The 21,281-nt window shown below is 30.3% G+C and overlaps 1 protein-coding gene across 1 annotated transcript in view; it reads left to right on the forward strand.

Moving 5' to 3' along the window:
* The window catches only part of acvr2ba (activin A receptor type 2Ba), a 48,937-nt gene extending 36,999 nt beyond the window's left edge, over positions 1-11,938 (forward strand). Inside the window, exons 3-11 of the mRNA XM_048174610.1 lie at positions 5,230-5,336; positions 6,546-6,694; positions 6,981-7,124; positions 8,442-8,585; positions 8,855-9,003; positions 9,079-9,193; positions 9,334-9,472; positions 9,800-9,930; positions 10,808-11,938. Of these exons, the coding sequence (XP_048030567.1) occupies positions 5,230-5,336; positions 6,546-6,694; positions 6,981-7,124; positions 8,442-8,585; positions 8,855-9,003; positions 9,079-9,193; positions 9,334-9,472; positions 9,800-9,930; positions 10,808-11,002 (1,273 nt within the window). The 3' untranslated portion in view covers positions 11,003-11,938. The remainder of the gene's footprint in view (positions 1-5,229; positions 5,337-6,545; positions 6,695-6,980; positions 7,125-8,441; positions 8,586-8,854; positions 9,004-9,078; positions 9,194-9,333; positions 9,473-9,799; positions 9,931-10,807) is intronic.
* Positions 11,939-21,281: the final 9,343 nt, after the last annotated feature.

Raw genomic sequence — 21,281 nt, forward strand, 5'->3', positions numbered from 1 at the left:
ATAATAATAATAATAATAATAATAATAATAATAATAATAATAATAACAACAGTTAATATTGTTAAATGTATGTAATATTTATATTATGGTTCATATTTTATTTATTTAAAAAAATAATAATAATAGTAGTAGTAATATATAGTTTTATATAATTTAATAATATTTTTTTAGATGTATTTAATAGTAATTACATAATGATTTCTGTTTTATATGTTATTTAATTATAATAATAAATAATATTGTTATCGGTTTGTTTTGTTAAAGCTCTTAAAAGTGCCTGAAATGAAAAATGAATATGTATATGTGGTTTGCAGGGATTAGAAACAAATATATATTTTGGAAAAAGTATTAGAAGTCTTTAATGATATTCACAGTATATATTAATTCCCTTGTTTATATTCTGTCCTGATTTAGCCTGTGTTTGTTTTGTATATTATATTCTGTTCATGAAGGATGAAGAGACGGTGCAGTAGTTGAAGCTGGTTAATGTGTATCAGCTCATCTTCTTCATTTCAGCTGATGTATGACACACAATAACTGTTCAGATGTTCAGCTCAGGTCTTTGGATGCGAGTCTGTGAAAGGGGATAAATCCGTGTTGACCTTGAGTGTGATTGATCAAGGGTTGTGTCTTATATCGCCATTGAAATGGATCATATAATATGTTTCCTATCCCACAATGCACTGCAATGAAAGGTTGTGCTTTAGTTTAGGTTAGGTTACGGAGTCGCAGGAAGTTTTGCAGCCGTCTTACATCATCGTGTGATTTCTAAGGAAACTCGCTGAGGTCTCGGAAGAGATTCTGCGTCGCTGTTTTGTGGGATAAATCTCTGGATGTTTCCGCCTTGTGAGCAAGTTCAGACTCATTATTTAATGTTTCTTTTCTCCGTTTGTCCTGAATTAATTGTGTTCACCGCTGACCTACTTACAGCACCTGAACGTGAAGGACGGATCGCTGCTGATATTGATGAGGATTTAGAGAATTATAGAGATTAAATCGCTCATTATTTCAACCAAACCATTAATTATACAGTATATGATATCAATATCTGTGTTTATTTATTTAGTTATTTAACTTGAAAGAACTTAAGACATAATTTTAAAGCAAATCAATTATTATGGCTATTAATTACAAGTGAATTAAAAATCTAGTTGTTTTGCGCTTGACACATTTTTAGATATATTACTGTAAAAAGAGAGGGTTTTTGTTATTTCAGAGCAAATGGAGAAATATTGAGAAACACCAAATGTTGTCATTAGACTGATATATATGATATATATTTATTTATTTATTCATTTATTTGATAAGTCATTATTTCAACCAAACCAATCATTATGGCCATTAATTAGATTTAAAATGTTTAATGCAATTGAATTAAAAAAGAAATTTCAATGAACACAGATGTTAGATTTATTTTAGTTGTTTATTTGATTGTGTATTTATGCATTTATAGTAATAATAATAATAATGAATTGATGATTATTTATTCAATTTCTATATTTTTTTTAAGTTGATTGATTTTATTTTAGATTTAATATTTTATTTTTTAATTTAATTATTTTTAATTATTTTTATTATTTTTTATGAAACAGATCAAAATAGTAATTTTAGTTGTTTATTTGATTATGTGTATTTATGCATTTATAATACATTATTTATTTATTTATTCAAGTTCTATATATATTATTTAGTTTATTTTAGATTTAATATTTTATTTATTTTTTATTTTTGTATTTTTATTTTATTATTAAACACAGATCAAATTAGTAATTTATTTTAGTTGTTTATTTGATTATTTGTGTATTTATGCATTTATAAGAAATAATAGATTATTTATTTATTTATTCAATTTCTACATATATTTAACAATAATTATTTTATTTTATATTTATTATATATATTTTTTTACATTTTATATTTTATTATTTTTTATTTTATTTATTATTGAACAGATCAAATTAGTAATTTATTTTAGTTGTCTGATTATTTGTTTATGCATTTATAATAAATTGATAATGTATTTATTTAATTTTAATTTAATTTGTATATTTTTATAGTTTATTTTATATTTTTGTATTTTTATTTTATTATTAAACACAGATCAAATTAGTAATTTATTTTAGTTGTTTATTCGATTATTTGTTTATTTATGCATTTATAAGAAATAATAGATTATTTATTTATTTATTTATTTATTCAATTTCTACATATATTTAACAATAATTATTTTATTTTATATTTAATATATATATTGTTTTACTTTTTATATTTTATTAATTTTTATTTTTTTATTATTGAACAGATCAAATTGCTAATTTATTTTAGTTGTTTGTCTGATTATTTGTGTGTTTATGCATTTATAATAATAAATTGATAATGTATTTATTTAATTTTAATTTATATATTTTTATAAAGTTTATTTTATATTTCATTTTATTTTATATTTATAAAAAAAAAAATATATATATATATATATATATATATATATATATATATATATATATATATATATATATATATTTTATTTATTTGATTTGATTATTTGTGTATTTATGCATTAATAATAATAATAATACTAATAATAATAATAATAATAATAAATGGATAATTTATTTTTTAATTTATGTCTTTTTAATAATTTTTATATTTTATTTTGTATTTATTTTATTTTATTCTTTATTAATTCATTTTATTCTTTATTAATTCATTTTCATCATTTCATTTCAATATTTCATTTCAGTTCAGTTCATTTCCACCCAGCCTGGCTTTAGGCAGTTTCTTTGAAATATCTTAGAGAAATAAGATGGTGCAAGAGAACTTGATTTTATTTATTTATTGTTTTGCATTGCTTCAAACACCCCTCTGATCTGCTCCTATGATAACTCTGTGTGTGGCGTTTCTGTGCTTTTGAATGAGTTTTTTACGGTGAATCTTCATGTTGTCGCTCGGCTCTCGAGAACATCACTTTATTGGTAAAATAATCTCGGAGCGATTGCGTTTGAGGAAGTGGGCCAGTCTCTGTATCTGCTGCTTAAAAAAGATTCCCGCACCGATCCTGTGTTATCTGATCATCCGGGAGCTGCTTTTAAAATAGAGCCGCAGGTAAACGCTTCACATTCCCCACATTTCAGCGGTTAAATGGGATTTCAGAAGAACAGTGAAACTGTGCTGAATTGATGTTGAATTTACTATTATTTGTGATTTATAATGTATTAGAATAGTTCCTTTACTCACCCTTACATCTTTCCAAACTTGTCCGACTGACTTTCTTTAGTGGAGCAGAAGAGATGTTCACGTAGACGTGTTCCTCGAGTGATCACGTGACCCCTGGCCTGCGCTCGGACGCTGTGAATCCAGCAGACGCTCCATCAGCACAATCGGCTCTGGTGTTTTCTCTCTTGTTCCCTGCAGAGAAACACAACAATGAGGGAAACTCAATAGAAACAAAGAGCTCACACTCCACAGTTATCAAGCTTTTGATTTATATTTTCCCCCAGAAGTCTCTTAGTCAGTGTTTTGTGTTGGAAACATTTTTCAGAAACATTTTCCAGGCTTTTCTGACCCTTGTTAGTTAAAGGTGTTTTTGTGCTTTACTGCAACACTTCTGTCTGTCAGCGATTGGTTAAGAAATATTTCACCTTCACATCCGCCCCAAAGTCACAAGAAGAAAAAAATATTTGACATACAGAAAATGAAACACATCTTTGATGTTTGATCGTGAAGATTTCTGATTGAGCTTTTGCAGTTTAGCTTCGGTAAATATTAGATATATTGCCGTATAATTTTTATTCATTTTATTTTATTTGCATTTCATTAAGTCATTAAGACATTTCAGAAGTACAAGAAGAAATATTGCGAAAATATAAATATAAGTAAATGTATTTATTTATTACATTAAATAATTTAATTTATTATATTATTATTATTTAATGGATAAATATTCTACTTTATTATTTAATGGATAAATATTGAGAAACAGCAAATTGTATTAATTGATAGATAGATAGATAGATAGATAGATAGATAGATAGATAGATAGATAGATAGATAGATAGATAGATAGATAGATTTATTTAGTTATTTTATTTATTTATTTGTAAAATATTCTACTTATTTAATGGATAAATATTGAGAAACAGCCAATTTTATTAATAGATAGATAAATTAATAAAATAAAAATTAATAAAAATTAATAAGATTAATAAAATTAGCTGTTTGTCAATATTTATCCATTAAATAATAAAGTAAAATATTTTACAAATAAATAAATAAATAAATAAATCAGTCTATTGATAAAATTTGCTGTTTCTCAATATTTATCCATTAAATAAGTAGAATATTTTACAAATCTATCTATCTATCTATCTATCTATCTGTCTATCTATCTATCTATCTATCTATCTATCTATCTATCTATCTATCTATCTATCTATCTATCTATCTATCTATCTATCTATCTATCTATCTATCTATCTATCTATCTATCTATCTATCTATCTATCTATCTATCTATCTATCTATTTATTAATAAAATTAGCTGTTTGTCAATATTTATCCATTAAATAAGTAGAATATTTTACAAATAAATAAATAAATAAATAAATCAGTATATTAATAATTTTTGCCATTTTGCAATATTTATCCATTAAATAAGTAGAATTTTACAAATAAATAAATGTTTATTGTTAAAATTTGCTGTTTCTCAATATTTATCCATTAAATAATAAAGTAGAATATTTTATAAATAAATAAATACATTTTATAATATTTTATATTTTAAAATATTTAAAATATTCTACATGTTATTTAATGGATAAATATTGAGAAACCGCAAATTTTATTAATAGACTGATTTATTTATTTAATGGATAAAAAAATAGCAAATATTTTCTAGAGAATTATCTATATATCAATGTATATTTATTTATTCATTCATTTTATAATAATAATAGTAACAACAATAAAGAATTGTCTGGATGCTTCTAAAGGTTGTTGAAGAGCCTGTTCATTAGCGCTGAAGGCAGATCGTTAAGTGTTTCCCATCAGCCTCTAGGCTTTTATCACAAGATGGCAGAGGAGAGGAGATGAATTTACTGTCGCCGCAGAGTCAAAAGCTGAATGTTTCTCTGATGCCGTTAAGAACAAGAGCTCTCGAGTCTGAGCGGCCCTCTTGAGAGAGAAAGGCCTGTCCGTCTCTAACGAGCGTCTCGTTTGCTCTCACTATCACAGACAGGAGTGTGTGGCCACAGAGGAAAACCCTCAGGTGTTCTTCTGCTGCTGTGAAGGAAACTTCTGCAACGAGAGGTTCACACACCTGCCCGACGTCAGCGGACCAGGTGAGAGGACCTTTTTTATTTATTTACTTACATTTAAATGCATTTATTTATTCTTATGTGTTTTTGTTTTGTTTGATTTTAGAATTTTTGAATTTATTTATAATTTAATGTATTTTAATGTTTATTTATTTATTATGCATTTATTAATATTTACATTTTATTTATTTTTTAAATTTATATTTTAATGCATTTATTTTATTAATTTAATTTATGAATGTATTTATAATTTTTAATGCATTTTCTGTTTTTTATGAATTCATGAATTTATTTTTTTTAATATATAATTTTTGTATTTATTTTTATTTATTCTTACATTACATTACATTTATTTTTATAATTTGAGATTATTTTTTAAAGTATTTTTTGTATTTATTTTTTTATTCTTTAATTTATATTTTAATGCATTTATTTTTATAATTTGAGAATTAATTTTTTTAAACAATTTTTATATTTATTTTTTGTTTATTTAATATTTTAACGCATTTATTTTTATAATTTGAGAAAAAAAAATTTAACATATATTTTTTTTATTGTTATTTATTCTTTAATTTATATTTTAATGCATTTATTTTTATAATTTGAGAATTAATTTTTTTAAACAATTTTTATATTTATTTTTGTTTATTTAATTTATATTTTAACACATTTATTTTTATAATTTGAGAAAAAAAAATTTTACATATATTTTTTTTATTGTTATTTATTCTTTAATTTATATTTTAATGCATTTATTTTTATAATTTGAGAATTAATTTTTTTAAACAATTTTTATATTTATTTTTTGTTTATTTAATTTATATTTTAACGCATTTATTTTTATAATTTGAGAAAAAAAATTAACATTTTTTTTTATTGTTATTTATTCTTTAATTTATATTTTAATGCATTTATTTTTATAATTTGAGAATTTTTTTTGATAGAATTTTTGCATTTTTATTTTTTCAATTTATATTTTAATGCATTTATTTTTATAATTTGAGAACTTATTTATTGTTGTTTTTAATGAGTTATGTATTTTAATGAATTTATTTGTTTATTATGTATTTATATTAATTACTTTTATTAATTTATTTTTGATTTATCTATTTTATACATTTATTTATTTGTTATTTTTAGAGTCAGCGCTCTGTTTTATAATTGCTAATTAGACAGAAGGCTGTTGTTTACTCTTGTCTAACCGTCTCTCTCTGTCTCTCTCTGGTCTGTCAGTCATCGAGCCTCCTCCGCCGACGCCGTCGCTGCTGAACGTGTTGGTTTACTCTCTGCTGCCCATCACTATGCTCTCCATGGCCCTGCTGCTGGCCTTCTGGATGTACCGGCACCGCAAGCCGCCCTATGGACACGTGGACATCAATGAGGTCGGTCTCCTCGCCGCTCATCCGTTTCTCTCCGGTGTAACACGAGTCTCAGCGTCGGCTTTACTCTGATCTCTCACATTTGTTCCCAGTGTTTCAACAGCTACAGTTCATGTCCTGTGTCAAGCGTTTGTTTTTCTGCTCTCTGGCGCCACCTAGTGGTTCTTTAGTGTTATTTGATGTCTTTGTTCTGAGTTTAGACCTTTAGTGGAACATATATTCTCTATTATATATATATAGTGATATTATTGTGGTATTAGAGATGTTGATCATGTGACGTGTGCTGCAGGACCCCGGTCCGTCTCCTCCGTCACCGCTGGTGGGACTGAAGCCTCTGCAGCTGCTGGAGGTTAAAGCCCGAGGACGCTTCGGCTGTGTGTGGAAGGCCCAGATGATGAACGAATATGTAGCCGTGAAGATTTTCCCCATTCAGGTGCTCGTTTATTTTGTTTGCTTTTACTTAAAATGCTGACTATAAAGATGCAAACGAGCTCACTAGGCTTTGAAACAGTCACAGAACGTTTCATGTTAAAGGGATAGTTCACCATAATGCTGTCATCATTTACTCTCCCTCATGTTGTTCCAATCCTGTATGAGTTTCTTCCTTCTGTTGAACACAAAAGAAGATATTTTAAAGATTGTTGATAACCAGACAGTTGACGGCATCCATTGACTTCCATAGTATTTTTTTTTTTTTTTTTTTCCTATTATGGAAATATGAACTATTCCTTTATTGCTGAACAGTGATGACAAATGCATTAACTGCAGTTCTATATATTTATTTTAGTGCATTTATTTATGTTTATGTATGTATGTTTATTTATTTTATTTTTTAAATAAATTTATTTATATATAATTAATGTTTATTTATTTATTTTTTGAAAATGTGGCAAAAGCATTAACTGCGATTCTATTTATTAAAGTTTTTATTTTTTATTTATTTTATTTATTTCTATTATTTATTATTTTAATGATTTTATTTATGTATTTATTTTATATGAATACATTTATATATATTTATTAAAGTATTTATTTATTATGTAACCGTGAAGATTTTCACCGTTCATATTAGGTTTGTTTGCTTTTACTTAAAATACTGCCTATTTATACTCTCTCGATGCAATCTAGCTGTGTTTCTGTTTATTTATGTATTTATTTTAATGATTTTATTTATTTTAATTTATTTATTTTTATGTATTTTATTTATTTATTTAAATGATTTTATTGTTTAATTAATTTCTATCAATTTTTATGTATTTATTTTAATGATTTTATTTATTTTTATGTTTTTTATTTTAATGATTTGATTTTTTTGTGCATTTTTATTTATTTAAATTATTTAATTTTTTTCATTAATTTATATAAATTTATGTATTCATTTATTTTAATGATTTTATTTATTTTTATGTATTTTTTATTTGAATGATTTGATTTGATTTATTTATTTATTTAAATTATTTAATTTTTTTCATTAATTTATATAAATTTATGTATTCATTTATTTTAATGATTTTATTTATTTTTATGTATTTTTTATTTTAATGATTTTATTTTATTTATTTATTTATTTATTTAAATTATTTTATTTTTTTTCATTAATTTATATAAATTTATGTATTCATTTATTTGAATGATTTTCTTTATTTTTATGTATTATTTCAATTATATTATTTATTTTTATTTATTTGTTTGCGTTAGCGACCTTTAAAAACCGCGTAACAGCTGTGAATGTGATGTGTGCGCTCGACAGGACAAGCAGTCGTGGCAGAACGAGCGGGACATTTTCTCTACGCCGGGCATGAAGCACGATAACCTCCTGCGCTACATCGCTGCGGAGAAACGCGGAAGCAACCTGGAGACGGAGTTCTGGCTGATCACAGAGTTTCACGAGAGGGTGAGGGGTCAAAGGTCATGAGACTGTAAACAAAGATCAGAAATCACCATCTGAGCCCTTAGAAAGTTTTATGCATGCAGCAAATTGACACACATCTAACTCTGTAAAGCCTGACATATGAATGGAAGAGTTTATTGAACCTTTATGGCTCATATAGTCTGATATAGTGAGATTATGAAGGAAAAAACATGCATTTTCATGTCCAGAACATGTGATGAAATTCTGAGATTGAATGAGATTCTTAAATCTTCCTTCTCTGCGGTCGTCAGGGTTCGCTGACGGACTATCTGAAGGGGAACGCGGTGAGCTGGAGCGATCTGTGTCACATCGCGGAGACGATGGCCTGCGGTCTGGCGTACCTTCACGAGGACGTGCCGCGCTTTAAAGGAGAAGGTCCTAAACCTGCCATTGCGCACAGGTGAGTTTAACCTCACAACTGTTATTAAGACATCAATAATCACTGAGATAATAATCCAAATAACTCAATGCACAGAGACTTCAAGAGTAAAAACGTGATGCTGAAGACCGATCTCACAGCTGTCGTCGGTGACTTCGGGTTAGCGGTTCGGTTTGAGCCGGGGAAACCACCGGGAGACACACACGGTCAGGTGAGGCGAACCGTTTCGGACGCTGTGAGGAAAGAGCTGACGCTGACATGAATGTTGTGAGAATGGATGCATGCAAACCTGATGTAGGAGCCTTTAAATCAGCTGAGCAGTGTGACGTTCATCCTGTTTGAATCCGTCAGGTTGGCACACGGAGGTACATGGCGCCGGAGGTGCTGGAGGGCGCGATTAACTTCCAGCGGGACGCGTTTCTGAGGATAGACATGTACGCTATGGGGCTGGTGCTGTGGGAGCTGGTGGCGCGCTGCAAAGCTGCTGATGGTGAGAACATCAAAACATGACGTTCTTCGTTTTTAGTTTCGTTTTCTGGTAAAAAAATATCTAAACATTCTTAATTCAAAAATATATGTGCTTGAGAAGCAAAATGACATTAATCTGAGATAATATTGATGCTATTATACTTAAGTCATTTTGCTTCTCAAGTAAATGCTACTGATCTACTGACGTTCTTATGGAGGTGTAACCATCGTACCCGACCAATTAGAGTGAGTTCTGAGCCTCTAAGCTCCGCCCACTTTAAACGCATGCCTTTTTCTTGCACGTTGCTGTTCCGGCGGCTTATGTTATGTCTGCGGTGTGCTCCTTCAGGTCCTGTAGACGAGTACATGCTGCCGTTTGAAGAGGAGATCGGTCAGCATCCGTCTCTGGAGGATCTTCAGGATGTGGTGGTGCATAAGAAGATGCGGCCGGTGTTCAAGGACTGCTGGCTGAAGCATTCGGTGAGTTTGTGTTCTGCTGCTCGCTCTGGAGCCGGGGGATTTCCAGGGAGTTCATGGGATTGTCATGTTATTACTATAAGATAATGAGCATCACCAGCAAAATACAAGAAACGTACCAATTAAAATACTATTAATTATAAGATTATTAATATTTTTGAAAGAAGTCTCTTGAAAAGTTTATTTAAATAAAAATGTGTGTCTGTGTGAGTGTGTGCTCGTGTGTGTGCTTGTGTGCGTGTTTGTTTTTTTGTGTGTGTGCATGTGTTTTGTGCGTTTGTGTGTGTGTGTTTGTTTGTGCGTGCATGTTTTTGTGTTGAGTGTTTGTGTGCGCTCACGTTTGTGTGTGTGCTTGTGTGAGTGTGTTTCTGTCAGTGTGTGTTTGTTTTTTTGTGAGTGTGCATGTTGTGCGTTTGTGTGTGTATGTGAGTGTGTTGTTTGTGTGTTTTTGTGAGTGTGAGTGTGTGTTTGTTTTTGTGTGTGTGTGCGCATGTGTTTTTGTGCGTTTATGTGTGTATGAGTGTTTTGTGTTTCTGTGCGTTTGTGTGCATGTTTTTGTGTGTATTTGTGTGTTCGTGTGTGTTTTTTTTTTGTTTTTTTTGTGAGTGTATACATGTGTGTATGTGAGTGTGTGTTTGTGTTTGTGTGTGCATGTTTTTGTTTTCATGTGTGTTTGTTTTTTTGAGTGTGTGTTTGTGTGTTTTTGTGCTTGTTTGTGTGTGTGTGTGTTTGATATAAATGAATACCAACAAAGTGAAAAGGACTATAAAGATAAAGGTTTATGAATAAAGTCTCATAATGAGCAGATCACGTGGTTTTGTTGCGCTGCGGTCATTAACGGTGTGTGTGTGTGTGTGTGTGTTGTGTTGTTGTGCGTCAGGGTCTGGCGCAGATGTGCGAGACGATCGAGGAGTGCTGGGATCACGACGCCGAGGCGCGGCTGTCGGCCGGCTGCGTGGAGGAGCGGATCTCTCAGATCCGCCGCCTGACCAGCGCCTCTACCTCAGACTGCCTGCTGTCCGTGCTCACCTCGGTCACCAACGTGGACCTGCCGGCCAAAGAGTCCAGCATCTGAACCCGACGCAAGCAAACGAAACAACCCTCGTCTTTCCAAACTCAGTGAATCTCAAACGACATTAAAGCAGCTGCTATTTTATCCTAACATTTTTTTTAACTTTATTATTATTATTATTATTATTTTTATTATTTCTCTGATCGGATCAGTAACTACCAGCACACTTCTCTACTGTATTTTTATCATTAGAGCAAACGCGAAAGATTTTTAAAAATACGACCCGAGAGGACATCTCAACGCGCATTCAGGTGCCGACAAATGAATGCTGACCGGTGCAGGTACCTCAACATTTCACCGCTTGGTTTTTCCCGCTCCGTTTCCGTTCTGTTCCGTCCGCCGGACAGGATCGCCCTGTGACGCGCAACCAACAAGTGACGGTTTCATCTTCAACAGTGCTGCAAAACCCGCGAGGATCATTACGACTGTTACACGCGCGACTCGACCTCCTCGCGGGATCTCGCTTTTTTATTTCTCTCCGAAAGTGTGCTATTTCGAAATTACGGAAAACGTGTCTTTTACGGAACTAACGGGTGTCGAAGAACACGGAAAAAAGCAACTGGACTAATTTCTTTCTTTCTTTCTTTTCCTTTTGTTTGGATTTTTTTTTGTGCTGTTGAAGTTGGTGACTGTGAGAAGGTTGGTTGGGGATTTTATTGAGTGGATATGGCTGAAATCTCTCGCCGCGGGACAACGGCGGCTTGCATGTGGAAATATCGGAGCGTTTAGATTGGTACGGAAATCTTTCTCAGGTATCCAGTGTCAAGGGGTCCATGACTGCCTTTCCCACATCATTATAGGACAGAGAGGAATATAACGGTGCCCTGATGAATTTAACACTAATTACCTACACGAAACATGCAAGACCGTGTGTGTGTGTGTGTGTGTGTGTGTGTGTGTGTGTGTGTGTGTGTGTGTGTGTGGTGCTGAGAGTTTGTTGAAAAAGAGAAAAAAAGACCATAAAAAGTGTTTGTTTTTCCTGTCTAGTTTCTCTTGATGTGTTTTGGATGTCTGGAGTGAAGAATTCTGGGTCGCATTTTACCTCAAAACCCAAAGAAAAAATTAGAAATAATATTTTTCATAAATTAAAAATATGCCTTTTTAAGAGCATAATTTTTTTTTTGTGACAGTAAAGCACATTTTCCCTTCAGATTATTGACTTTTATTTATGATATTTCTCAGTTTTCTTAGTTGATTTGATTACTTTAATACAATGATTTTAATTAAAACAAAGTTGATGTATAAAAACCCAAATTCTGAAATTGAAAGTAATGCATCCAGATCCAGATTTTATTTGTTTTTGGGGTTTTTTTGATAATTTTCATTGTTTTCAATGTTAAATTCTTATTACTGTACAATAATAATTTATGCTTGTTTTAATGAATAAAATCAAAACAGGCAGTCCTAAAAATACTGAAATGATGTTTTACACCAAATTATCTTGACCGTAAATCATCCAGAATTTTTTATTTTTTATTTTTTGGTAATTTTCATTGTTCTCAATGTTGATTATAATGAAATTCTTATTACTGTAATGTAATAATTTACACTTGTTTTATTAAAAAAAAACATGAATTGATGTATAAAAACATGTTTTACACCAAATTTTCTTGACCAAAATCCATATTTTTATTTTTGATAATTCTCATTGTTCTCAATGCTGATTCTAATTAAATTCTTATTACTGTAATATAATTTACACTGGTTTTAATAAAAAAACACAAAAAATCAGTACAAGCCGTCCAACAAATAATGAATATACATATAAAAACATGTTTTACACCAAATTTTCTTGACCAAAATCCATATTTTTATTTTTGATAATTCTCATTGTTCTCAATGCTGATTCTAATTAAATTCTTATTACTGTAATATAATAATTTACACTTGTTTTAATTAAAATCAGTACAGGCAGTCCAACAAATAATGAAATGATGTATAAAAACATGTTTTACACCAAATTATCTTGACTATAATTCATCCAGATTTTTAAATAAATTTTGGGGTAATTTTCATTGTTCTCAATTTTGATTCCAAGTAGATTCTTATTACTGTAATTTAATAATTTATGCTCGTTTTAATTACAAAAATCAATACAGGCAGTCCAAAAATGTTGCAATAATCTATAAATAAAGAGTAAAAAATGCTTCTTCTTTTTTTTTGATAAATTGGCAGAAAATGTGCTTTATAGTTGTAAAAATGTTAAATAATGCAAAAAAAAGATAAAATATAATGCAAAATATAATTTCACTTTTTTTTTTTCTTTGACTTCAGGGTAAAATGTGACCCAGTTTTGTGCGATTCACCCAGGAAGTGTTTGGTTTTGTGTGCTTTGCTTCGGTCCCTTCATGCATTACCTCTTTCTAACAGGGACCAAATCTGAGATCTGACCTCCGGCGATATTCAGACTTCAGTTTGGGGCTGCAAATTTGAGAACGTCAGACTTCACTTTGATCAGGTGGCGTTTGACTAATTAGCAAAGAAAAGAAAAGAAAAAACTCAAGAATGATATTTATTTTGTCTTAAAAGTGGTAGACGGTGATCCACATTTCCATATGCCATAATTCAAGAGTGAATTTCCACAGTGCTGCTGCTGCTCGGATGAAATGTTGTGATCTATTCCGTATCTTCTCAGTAAAGTTCATCCTCAGATGCAACCGCACGTCACCAGACATTCAAAAGGCTTCCGAGACGAAAGAGCGCAACTCAAAACAATAAAATTAGCTATGAAAGGACAAAAAAAAAAAAGCATTAAAGATATTGTTCACGAAACACAGACCACCTCAGACCAGAAATACCTCAGATTTTCTACGTGTTTGACTTCTGTTATATATTTTGTTAGTTGTGTTGACTTGTAGTAAGTATATTTTGATGTAAGTTGGCTTTTATGATTAGGGAAGACATTTTGGAGAAGTAAAAACTGAAAAAATACACAAAAAAAGTCCAAAATCTTTAAAGAAGTGCTACCAAGTTCTGTTGTATAAACGAGAGATGATGTAAATAGCTGTATACAGTTGTAGAATCGTGCCGATCAGTGAAACAGGGCATTATTCTTCCTTTCTCCTTCTTCACGGGACATTGAACCTTAAACTTTTGGCGCTTCTCCCAAAAACTTGCCCCGTTTTTACTTGCACAATTTTTTACGCACCCTTCAAGGGTCAAAATTGAAGAAAACTTAAGAATTGACTGTGAACCCTCTCTTTACCAAATGATCTCGGCCAAATTCGTGCGGCGAATTCTCAAAGATGGAGCTTTTATTTCAGGGCCAAATAAAGGTTTGGTGTCCCTACCGTCTGTGCCATTTCGCTCTCTGCTCTCTGTACCCATGATGCACTGCAGCGGTTGCTTCGACTTCCTCTCAAACCCAGCTTTAAGTTATCTGTTATTGTGCCGTATGTATATATATTTAACAGGAGATCCGTCTTTTATGGAAGCTTGTTTCCGCCACTGAATAAAAAATAAAAAAAGGTAACTGCGACTTTTTCACAATTACGAGTTTCTCCCAATTTGCTTTTTTCTCGCAATTTCGAGTTTCTTCTAATTTACTTTTTTCTCGCAATTACGAGTTTATCTCCCAATTGACATTTTTCTCGCAATTGCGAGTTTATCTCTCAATTCTAACTTTTTCTCTCGCAATTAAGAGTTTCTCCCAATTCTAACTTTTTTCCTGCAATTACGAGTTTCTCCCAATTCTAACTTTTTTCCTGCAATTACGAGTTTCTCCCTATTTACTTTTTTCTCACAATTACGAGTTTATCTCCCAATTCTAACTTTTTCTTGCAATTACGAGTTTCTTCTAATTTACTTTTTTCTCGCAATTACAAGTTTATCTCCCAATTTACTTTTTCTCACAATTATGAGTTTATCTCCCAATTCTGACTTTTTCCTCTCGCAATTACAAGTTTTGTCTCCCAATTTACTTTTTTCTCACAATTACGAGTTTATCTCCCAATTCTAACTTTTCTCTCGCAATTACGAGTTTCTCCCAATTTACTTTTTTCTCGCAATTACGAGTTTCTCCCAATTTACTTTTTTCTCACAATTACAAGTTTATCTCCCAATTCTGACTTTTTTCTCGCAATTACGAATTTATCTCCCAATTCTAACTTTTTTCTCGCAATTACGAGTTTATCTCCCAATTCTAACTTTTTTCTCGCAATTACGAGTTTCTTCTAATTTACTTTTTTTCTCACAATTACGAGTTTCTCCCAATACCGACTTTTTTCCTCCAGAATTTCAAGTTTATATCTAATAAAATTCTGACTTTATAACTCACAATTGCATGTTACAAAGTCAGAATTGTGAGATGTAAACTTGCAGTTGCGAGATAAAAAGTCATTTTCTTTTTCTTTTTTATTTTAGTGGCGGAAACAAGCTTTCATAGTCTTTGCTCTCACGGCCCGGCGTGTTTTGTTGTTCTCTGTTGTATTTGTGGTTTGCGACACCCATTTTTTTCCAAGCTCTTGCCAATTCTGGCACATTACAAATCCGAAAGTGCCAAAGTAGCGCGTTTCCCAGTGGATCGCTTGGCCAATCACGGCTACGCTTCAGTTGACGTGTGTCCGCTTTCCATCTCAGACTTTGATACTTTCAGGAAACTGCATCTTCTTCAGGTTAACCGGGGAAGTTCGGATGTTTGCGCGAACGAGGAGTTTCCAACTGGCTCAGACGATGTAGCAAGCAATATCTCCAGCAATAGTCTGTGCAGACTGAACTTTGGGCATTGATATCCACATCAGGCGAACTACCAAAACCATGCTGTTCGATCACATCGTAGGCCTTCGCGGCGTTTCAATGAACTGACCTCGTTTTATTCGAAGTAACGTAACGATATGTAGCCAAATTCCTTCTGCGTGAGGATAACCAAAGGCTTTGATTGATTTTAACATTTGTTGATTGTGTGTTTTTATAGCTTAGAAGAGCCAGATTTTATTATCTGTGAATGTTCATATTCTGTTGCCAGACTGTATTCGAGGCGTCTCTGATCGGATGAAAGCGTTTCGGTTTGTTTTATGCATCATATTGCGGGTGATTTTAAACCGCCTGCTTTTGACAAGCTATTTGAGTAATCGAACGGACCGTGAGAGATTGTGATTTATGCAACGCGATTCATTATGCACTAAAGACAGTCCAGTATGTCGTCTCCTCCGCTGCTGTGCCAATTACACCTGATTTACAGCCTGGAAATACTTTTGTATCGCATGAAACTTAAGAAACATTTCACACCAGAACAAAGAGGGAACATTTTTGCATAAAAATTAAGCATTTTTAGAAGCATTAAGACTACAATGCAAAATTATTTACTCTGTGTGTGTGTATATATCAGGGCTGCTAATTAATTACATAATGTGCCCATTAATTAATCTGATTAATCGCACATCAAATTTGAAGAAATTGCCCCCAAAGTCATTATTGTGTTAAATGACAAAAGGATCATATAGACATTACAAAAAGTATCTTTAGAAAGAAATATTTTATTTGATTCAACATATACTCTAATTAAGAAACTAAAACTGCCAGTAGGTGGCAGTAAATGTCATTCATTCAATTCGTTCAAACGGCTGATTCATTCAGAAATGAGGTAAATGGCTCTATGAATGAGTCATTGAATCATTGGTTCAACCAATTTATTCGTTCAATTCGCTGATTCATTCAGAAACGAAACGCCGCTGTGTGTTGCTCGAGATGCACAACAGTTCTGCTCTAGATTTATAGGTAATATTTTCATTGGCAAAATTGAGCAAAACAGACAATAATGTGTCTAAAAATATAACACAATATTAACTTATTACGAGTTTCTTCTAATTAACTTTTTTCTCGCAATTATGAGTTTATCTCCCAATTCTAACTTTTTTCTCGCAATTACGAGTTTCTCCTAATTCTAACTTTTTTTTCGCAAAATATGAAATTATTAAGAAACTAAAAATGCCAGTAGGTGGCAGTAAATGTCACTGAGTCATTCATTCATTCGATTCGTTCAAACAGCTGATTCATTCAGGAATGAGGTAAATGGCTCTATGAATGAGTCATTGAATCATTGGTTCAACCAATTTATTCGCTCAAAACGTGGATTCATTCAGAAACGAAACGCCGCTGTGTGTTGCTTGGGATGCACAACAGTTCTGCTGTAGATTTATAGGTAATATTTTCCGTTGGCAAAATTGAACAAAACAGACAATATTGTGTGTAAAAATATAACACAATATTAACTTATTACGAGTTTATCTCCCAATTCCTACTTTTTTCTCACAATTACGAGTTTATCTCCCAATTCGAAATTTTTCTCGCAATTACGAGTTTCTTCTAATTTACTTTTTTTCTTGCAATTATGTGTTTATCTCCCAATTCTAACTTTTTTTTTTCGCAAAATGAGATTAATTTTTTATGAAATGATACTCTAATTAAGAAACTAAAAATGGCAGTAGGTGGCAGTAAATGTCACTGAGTCATTCATTCATTCGATTCGTTCAAACGGCTGATTCATTCAGGAATGAGGTAAATGGCTCTATGAATGAGTCATTGAATCATTGGTTCAACCAATTGATTCGCTCAACTTGGATTCATTCAGAAACGAAACGCCGCTGTGTGTTGCTCGAGTTGGCAAAATTAAGCAAAACAGACAATGTGTCTAAAATATAACACAAAATTAACTTATTACGAGTTTCTCCCAATTTACTTTTTTCTCGCAATTACGAGTTTTTTCTAATTTACTTTTTTCTCGCAATTGAGTTTATCTCCCAATTCTAACTTTTTCTTGCAAAATATTCAATTATTTTTTTTAATGAAACTCTAATTAAGAAACAAACTGCCAGTAGGTGGCAGTAAATGTCACTGAGTCATTCATTCATTCATTCACTTCGTTCAAATCGCTGATTCATTCAGGAATGAAGTAAATGGCTCTATAATGAGTCATTGAATCATTCAACCAATTGATTCATTCAAAACGTGTTGCTCGAGATGCACAACAGTTCTGCTCTAGATTTATAGGTAATATTTTTGTTGGCAAAATTGAGAAAAACAGACAATAATGTGTCTAAAAATTTAACACAATATTAACTTATTTATTGAACTTATTATAAAATCAATAGAAAATTTGCACTTGTGCTATTCGCGATAAAATTTGCGTTAAATCGACAGCCCTAACATATATATATATAATATAATATAATATACACATGCATACATTTTTGTGTGTTTTGTGATATTCTCTCTTAAACTAATACTACTGTTTCGATGTTCGATGGTATTCATTCACTGGTTGAGTTTCCGTTTCCCGCTGGTTTGTGAGCGCAGAGACGGCTCGACGTGATTCCCATGTGATTTCAGGAGCGATTATCATGTGCCTGTGTTTTCTGATGATCACTGAAGCGACCGCTGCCGTGTGTCTCTCATCATGTCTTTCTCTCTTTCTCTCTCTTCCACCTCTCACTTTCTGTTCTACCTTGCAGAAAAAGCTATATGAAATATATATGGAAAAAAATCTATATAGATATATCGAATATGAAACTCTAAAAGTGACCAGCTGTAACTCTGGATGCAAATCTTTGGTCCAGGTTTTCAGGAAGCCGATACCTCAGAACTCATGTGAAACAGTGTTGCTAGCTGGATAGTCGTGACACGAACGAAACACAAATCACAAACCTCTTTTGTACTGGTGATGAAACCCTTGACAAACTCTTTCCTCTGTGATTCCTGACGCCCTACAGACCTTAAAACTCAATGAACATTTAAAAACTGATTTATGTTGTTAGAATGAGTTATCTGTTCAAATATTACAGTAATAAACAAGCAACTACACAATCTGTGAAACCGTGAAAATTTGTTATTTAAAGAAATTGAACCTGCTTAAATCAGTTTTTAAAATCACATTTTTTGTATTATAAAATATTGTATTTTTATAAAGTCAGCTGTTAATTTTATTTTACTTTTTATTTGTTTTTTTTTTTTTATTTTATTATAAATTTTTTATTTTATAAAGTCAGATCTTAATGCTTTATTTTATTTTACTGTATTTTTTTTGTTCTATTATAAAATATTTTATTTTTATTTATAAAGTCAGCTGTTAATGTTTTTATTTTATTTTATTTTATTTAGTTTTTTTCTGGAATACAATATTTTATTTTTATTTATAAAAATCAGCTGATTTTTTTTTTTTTTATTATAAAATATTTTTATTTTATTTTTTTATTTTACTTTTTTGTTTTCAGTTTTGTTTTCTCTAGAATAAAATATTTTATTTTTATTTATAAATTCAGCTGTAAATTTCATAAATATTTTTATTTTTTAATTTTATTGTTTTTTTTCTGGAATAAAATGTTTTATTTTTGTTTAAAGTCAGCTGATGTTTTGTTTTATTTTGTTTTAATTAATGTTTTTTTTATTTTTTTCTATTATAAAATATTTTATCTGTATTTATAAAGTCAGCTGTGAATATTTTTATTTTATTATTTCTGGACGGCAGGTGCTCGGGAACGCGAGACGACAGGAGTTTGTCAAGGGTGATGTTTGAAATGCTGTTTCTTTACCAGAATATGTGAACTGTACATGTTGTAGGTTATCTTTCACTATTGTAGCTGAAACTGTAGAACAGACATGGCTTGTACTACTGATTTTAACATAAATATAGTAAAATCTGTATAAGACGAGATGTATGCAGAGAGTGGAGTGTGTTGCTGTAAAATCCCTCTTTTGGACTGAAGAGTATGTCAAAGTTTATCTCTATCAAATGCCCTGGTGAAATCGACATCCATCGTATTGCCGTAACGAACGGAGGATTTTCTTGAGCGATCATTGTAACATAGTTCTTTAATTTGCAGTGAATCATTGTTCTTTTTACTGTGGTAATTTTAGAGCTCAGTATCCAGAGTTTGGACTAGATCTGTCTAGATGTCGGGCTGTGGTTGTTTCTCCTCCGCATTGGTGCCAGAATAAACCAGTATGAATGTAGTATTTGCCCAGTGTGAAACAACGACACCCCGACCGTTAGAGAAAACACTAGAAAGGATTATTTCAATTTTATCTTTTTGTATATGAAAGTAAACAATAAATACTGATAAAGCATCATTTGATCTTTGTGTCTTCTTTGAAATAAATACACACACACACACACACACACACATATATACATATACTATATACATATACACACATATACCTGTGTATATGTATTAATAATAAATATATATATATATACATATATATCAATAATTTATATTTATAAATTAACACATTATATGTGTATAATACATTTTTTAAATTTATAAATGATAGATATATAATGCATTAATTATACACTATATATATATGTGTGTGTATATAATACAATACATTTATAAATTTATATATATAATATATATAAATAATTTATATATATATATATAATGCATTAATTTATACACTATATATGTTTTAATAATTTATATACATATGTGTTTTAAAATCATGCAAATTCATTTTTTGTATTATACAATATTGTATTTTTATAAAGTCAGCTCTTAATTTTATTTTACTTTTTATTTGTATTTTTTTATTTTATTATAAAATATTATAATAAATTATAAAAAAAATATAAAAAATTATATTATAAAATGTTTTATTTTATAAAGTCAGCTCCTAATGCTTTATTTTATTTTATTTTATTTTTATTTTATTTTTATTTTATTTTTATTTTTTCTGGTATAAAATGTTTTATTTTTATTTATAAAGTCAGCTGTTCATGTTTTATTTTTTAATTTATTTTACTGTATTTTTTTAATTTTTGTTATTTAGATTTTTTTCTGGTATAAAATGTTTTATTTTTATTTATGAAGTCAGCTGATATTTTAAATTATTTAATGTTTTTATTTTTATAATTTTTATTTTAATTATATATACTGTATATATGTATATAATACATTTTTAATTAATTTATAATATAAATTATATATATATATATATATATAAGATCAATAATTTATATACACACACTATATATATATATATATATATATATATATATATATATATTTTTTTTTTTTTTTTTTTTTTTTTTTTTTTTTTTAATTCATAACATTTCTTTGGTCCTCGAATCTGATTGGCTGAGGGCCGATCAGCATCACGTGAATCACATATCGCACGGCTTTTCGTGTGATAATGTTCATATAATCTATATTTAAATGTAATATATTTTGTTTCTAAACTAAAAATACTACTATTATTAATACACTATAAAATATATTTAGTTTCTTCACACTCGCGTGATTTCTTTCTGATGTAGTTGTGGTTGTGGCCGCTAGACGGCGGT

Source organism: Megalobrama amblycephala, linkage group LG22, assembly GCF_018812025.1.
Source record: "Megalobrama amblycephala isolate DHTTF-2021 linkage group LG22, ASM1881202v1, whole genome shotgun sequence".
Lineage (NCBI taxonomy): Eukaryota > Metazoa > Chordata > Actinopteri > Cypriniformes > Xenocyprididae > Megalobrama > Megalobrama amblycephala.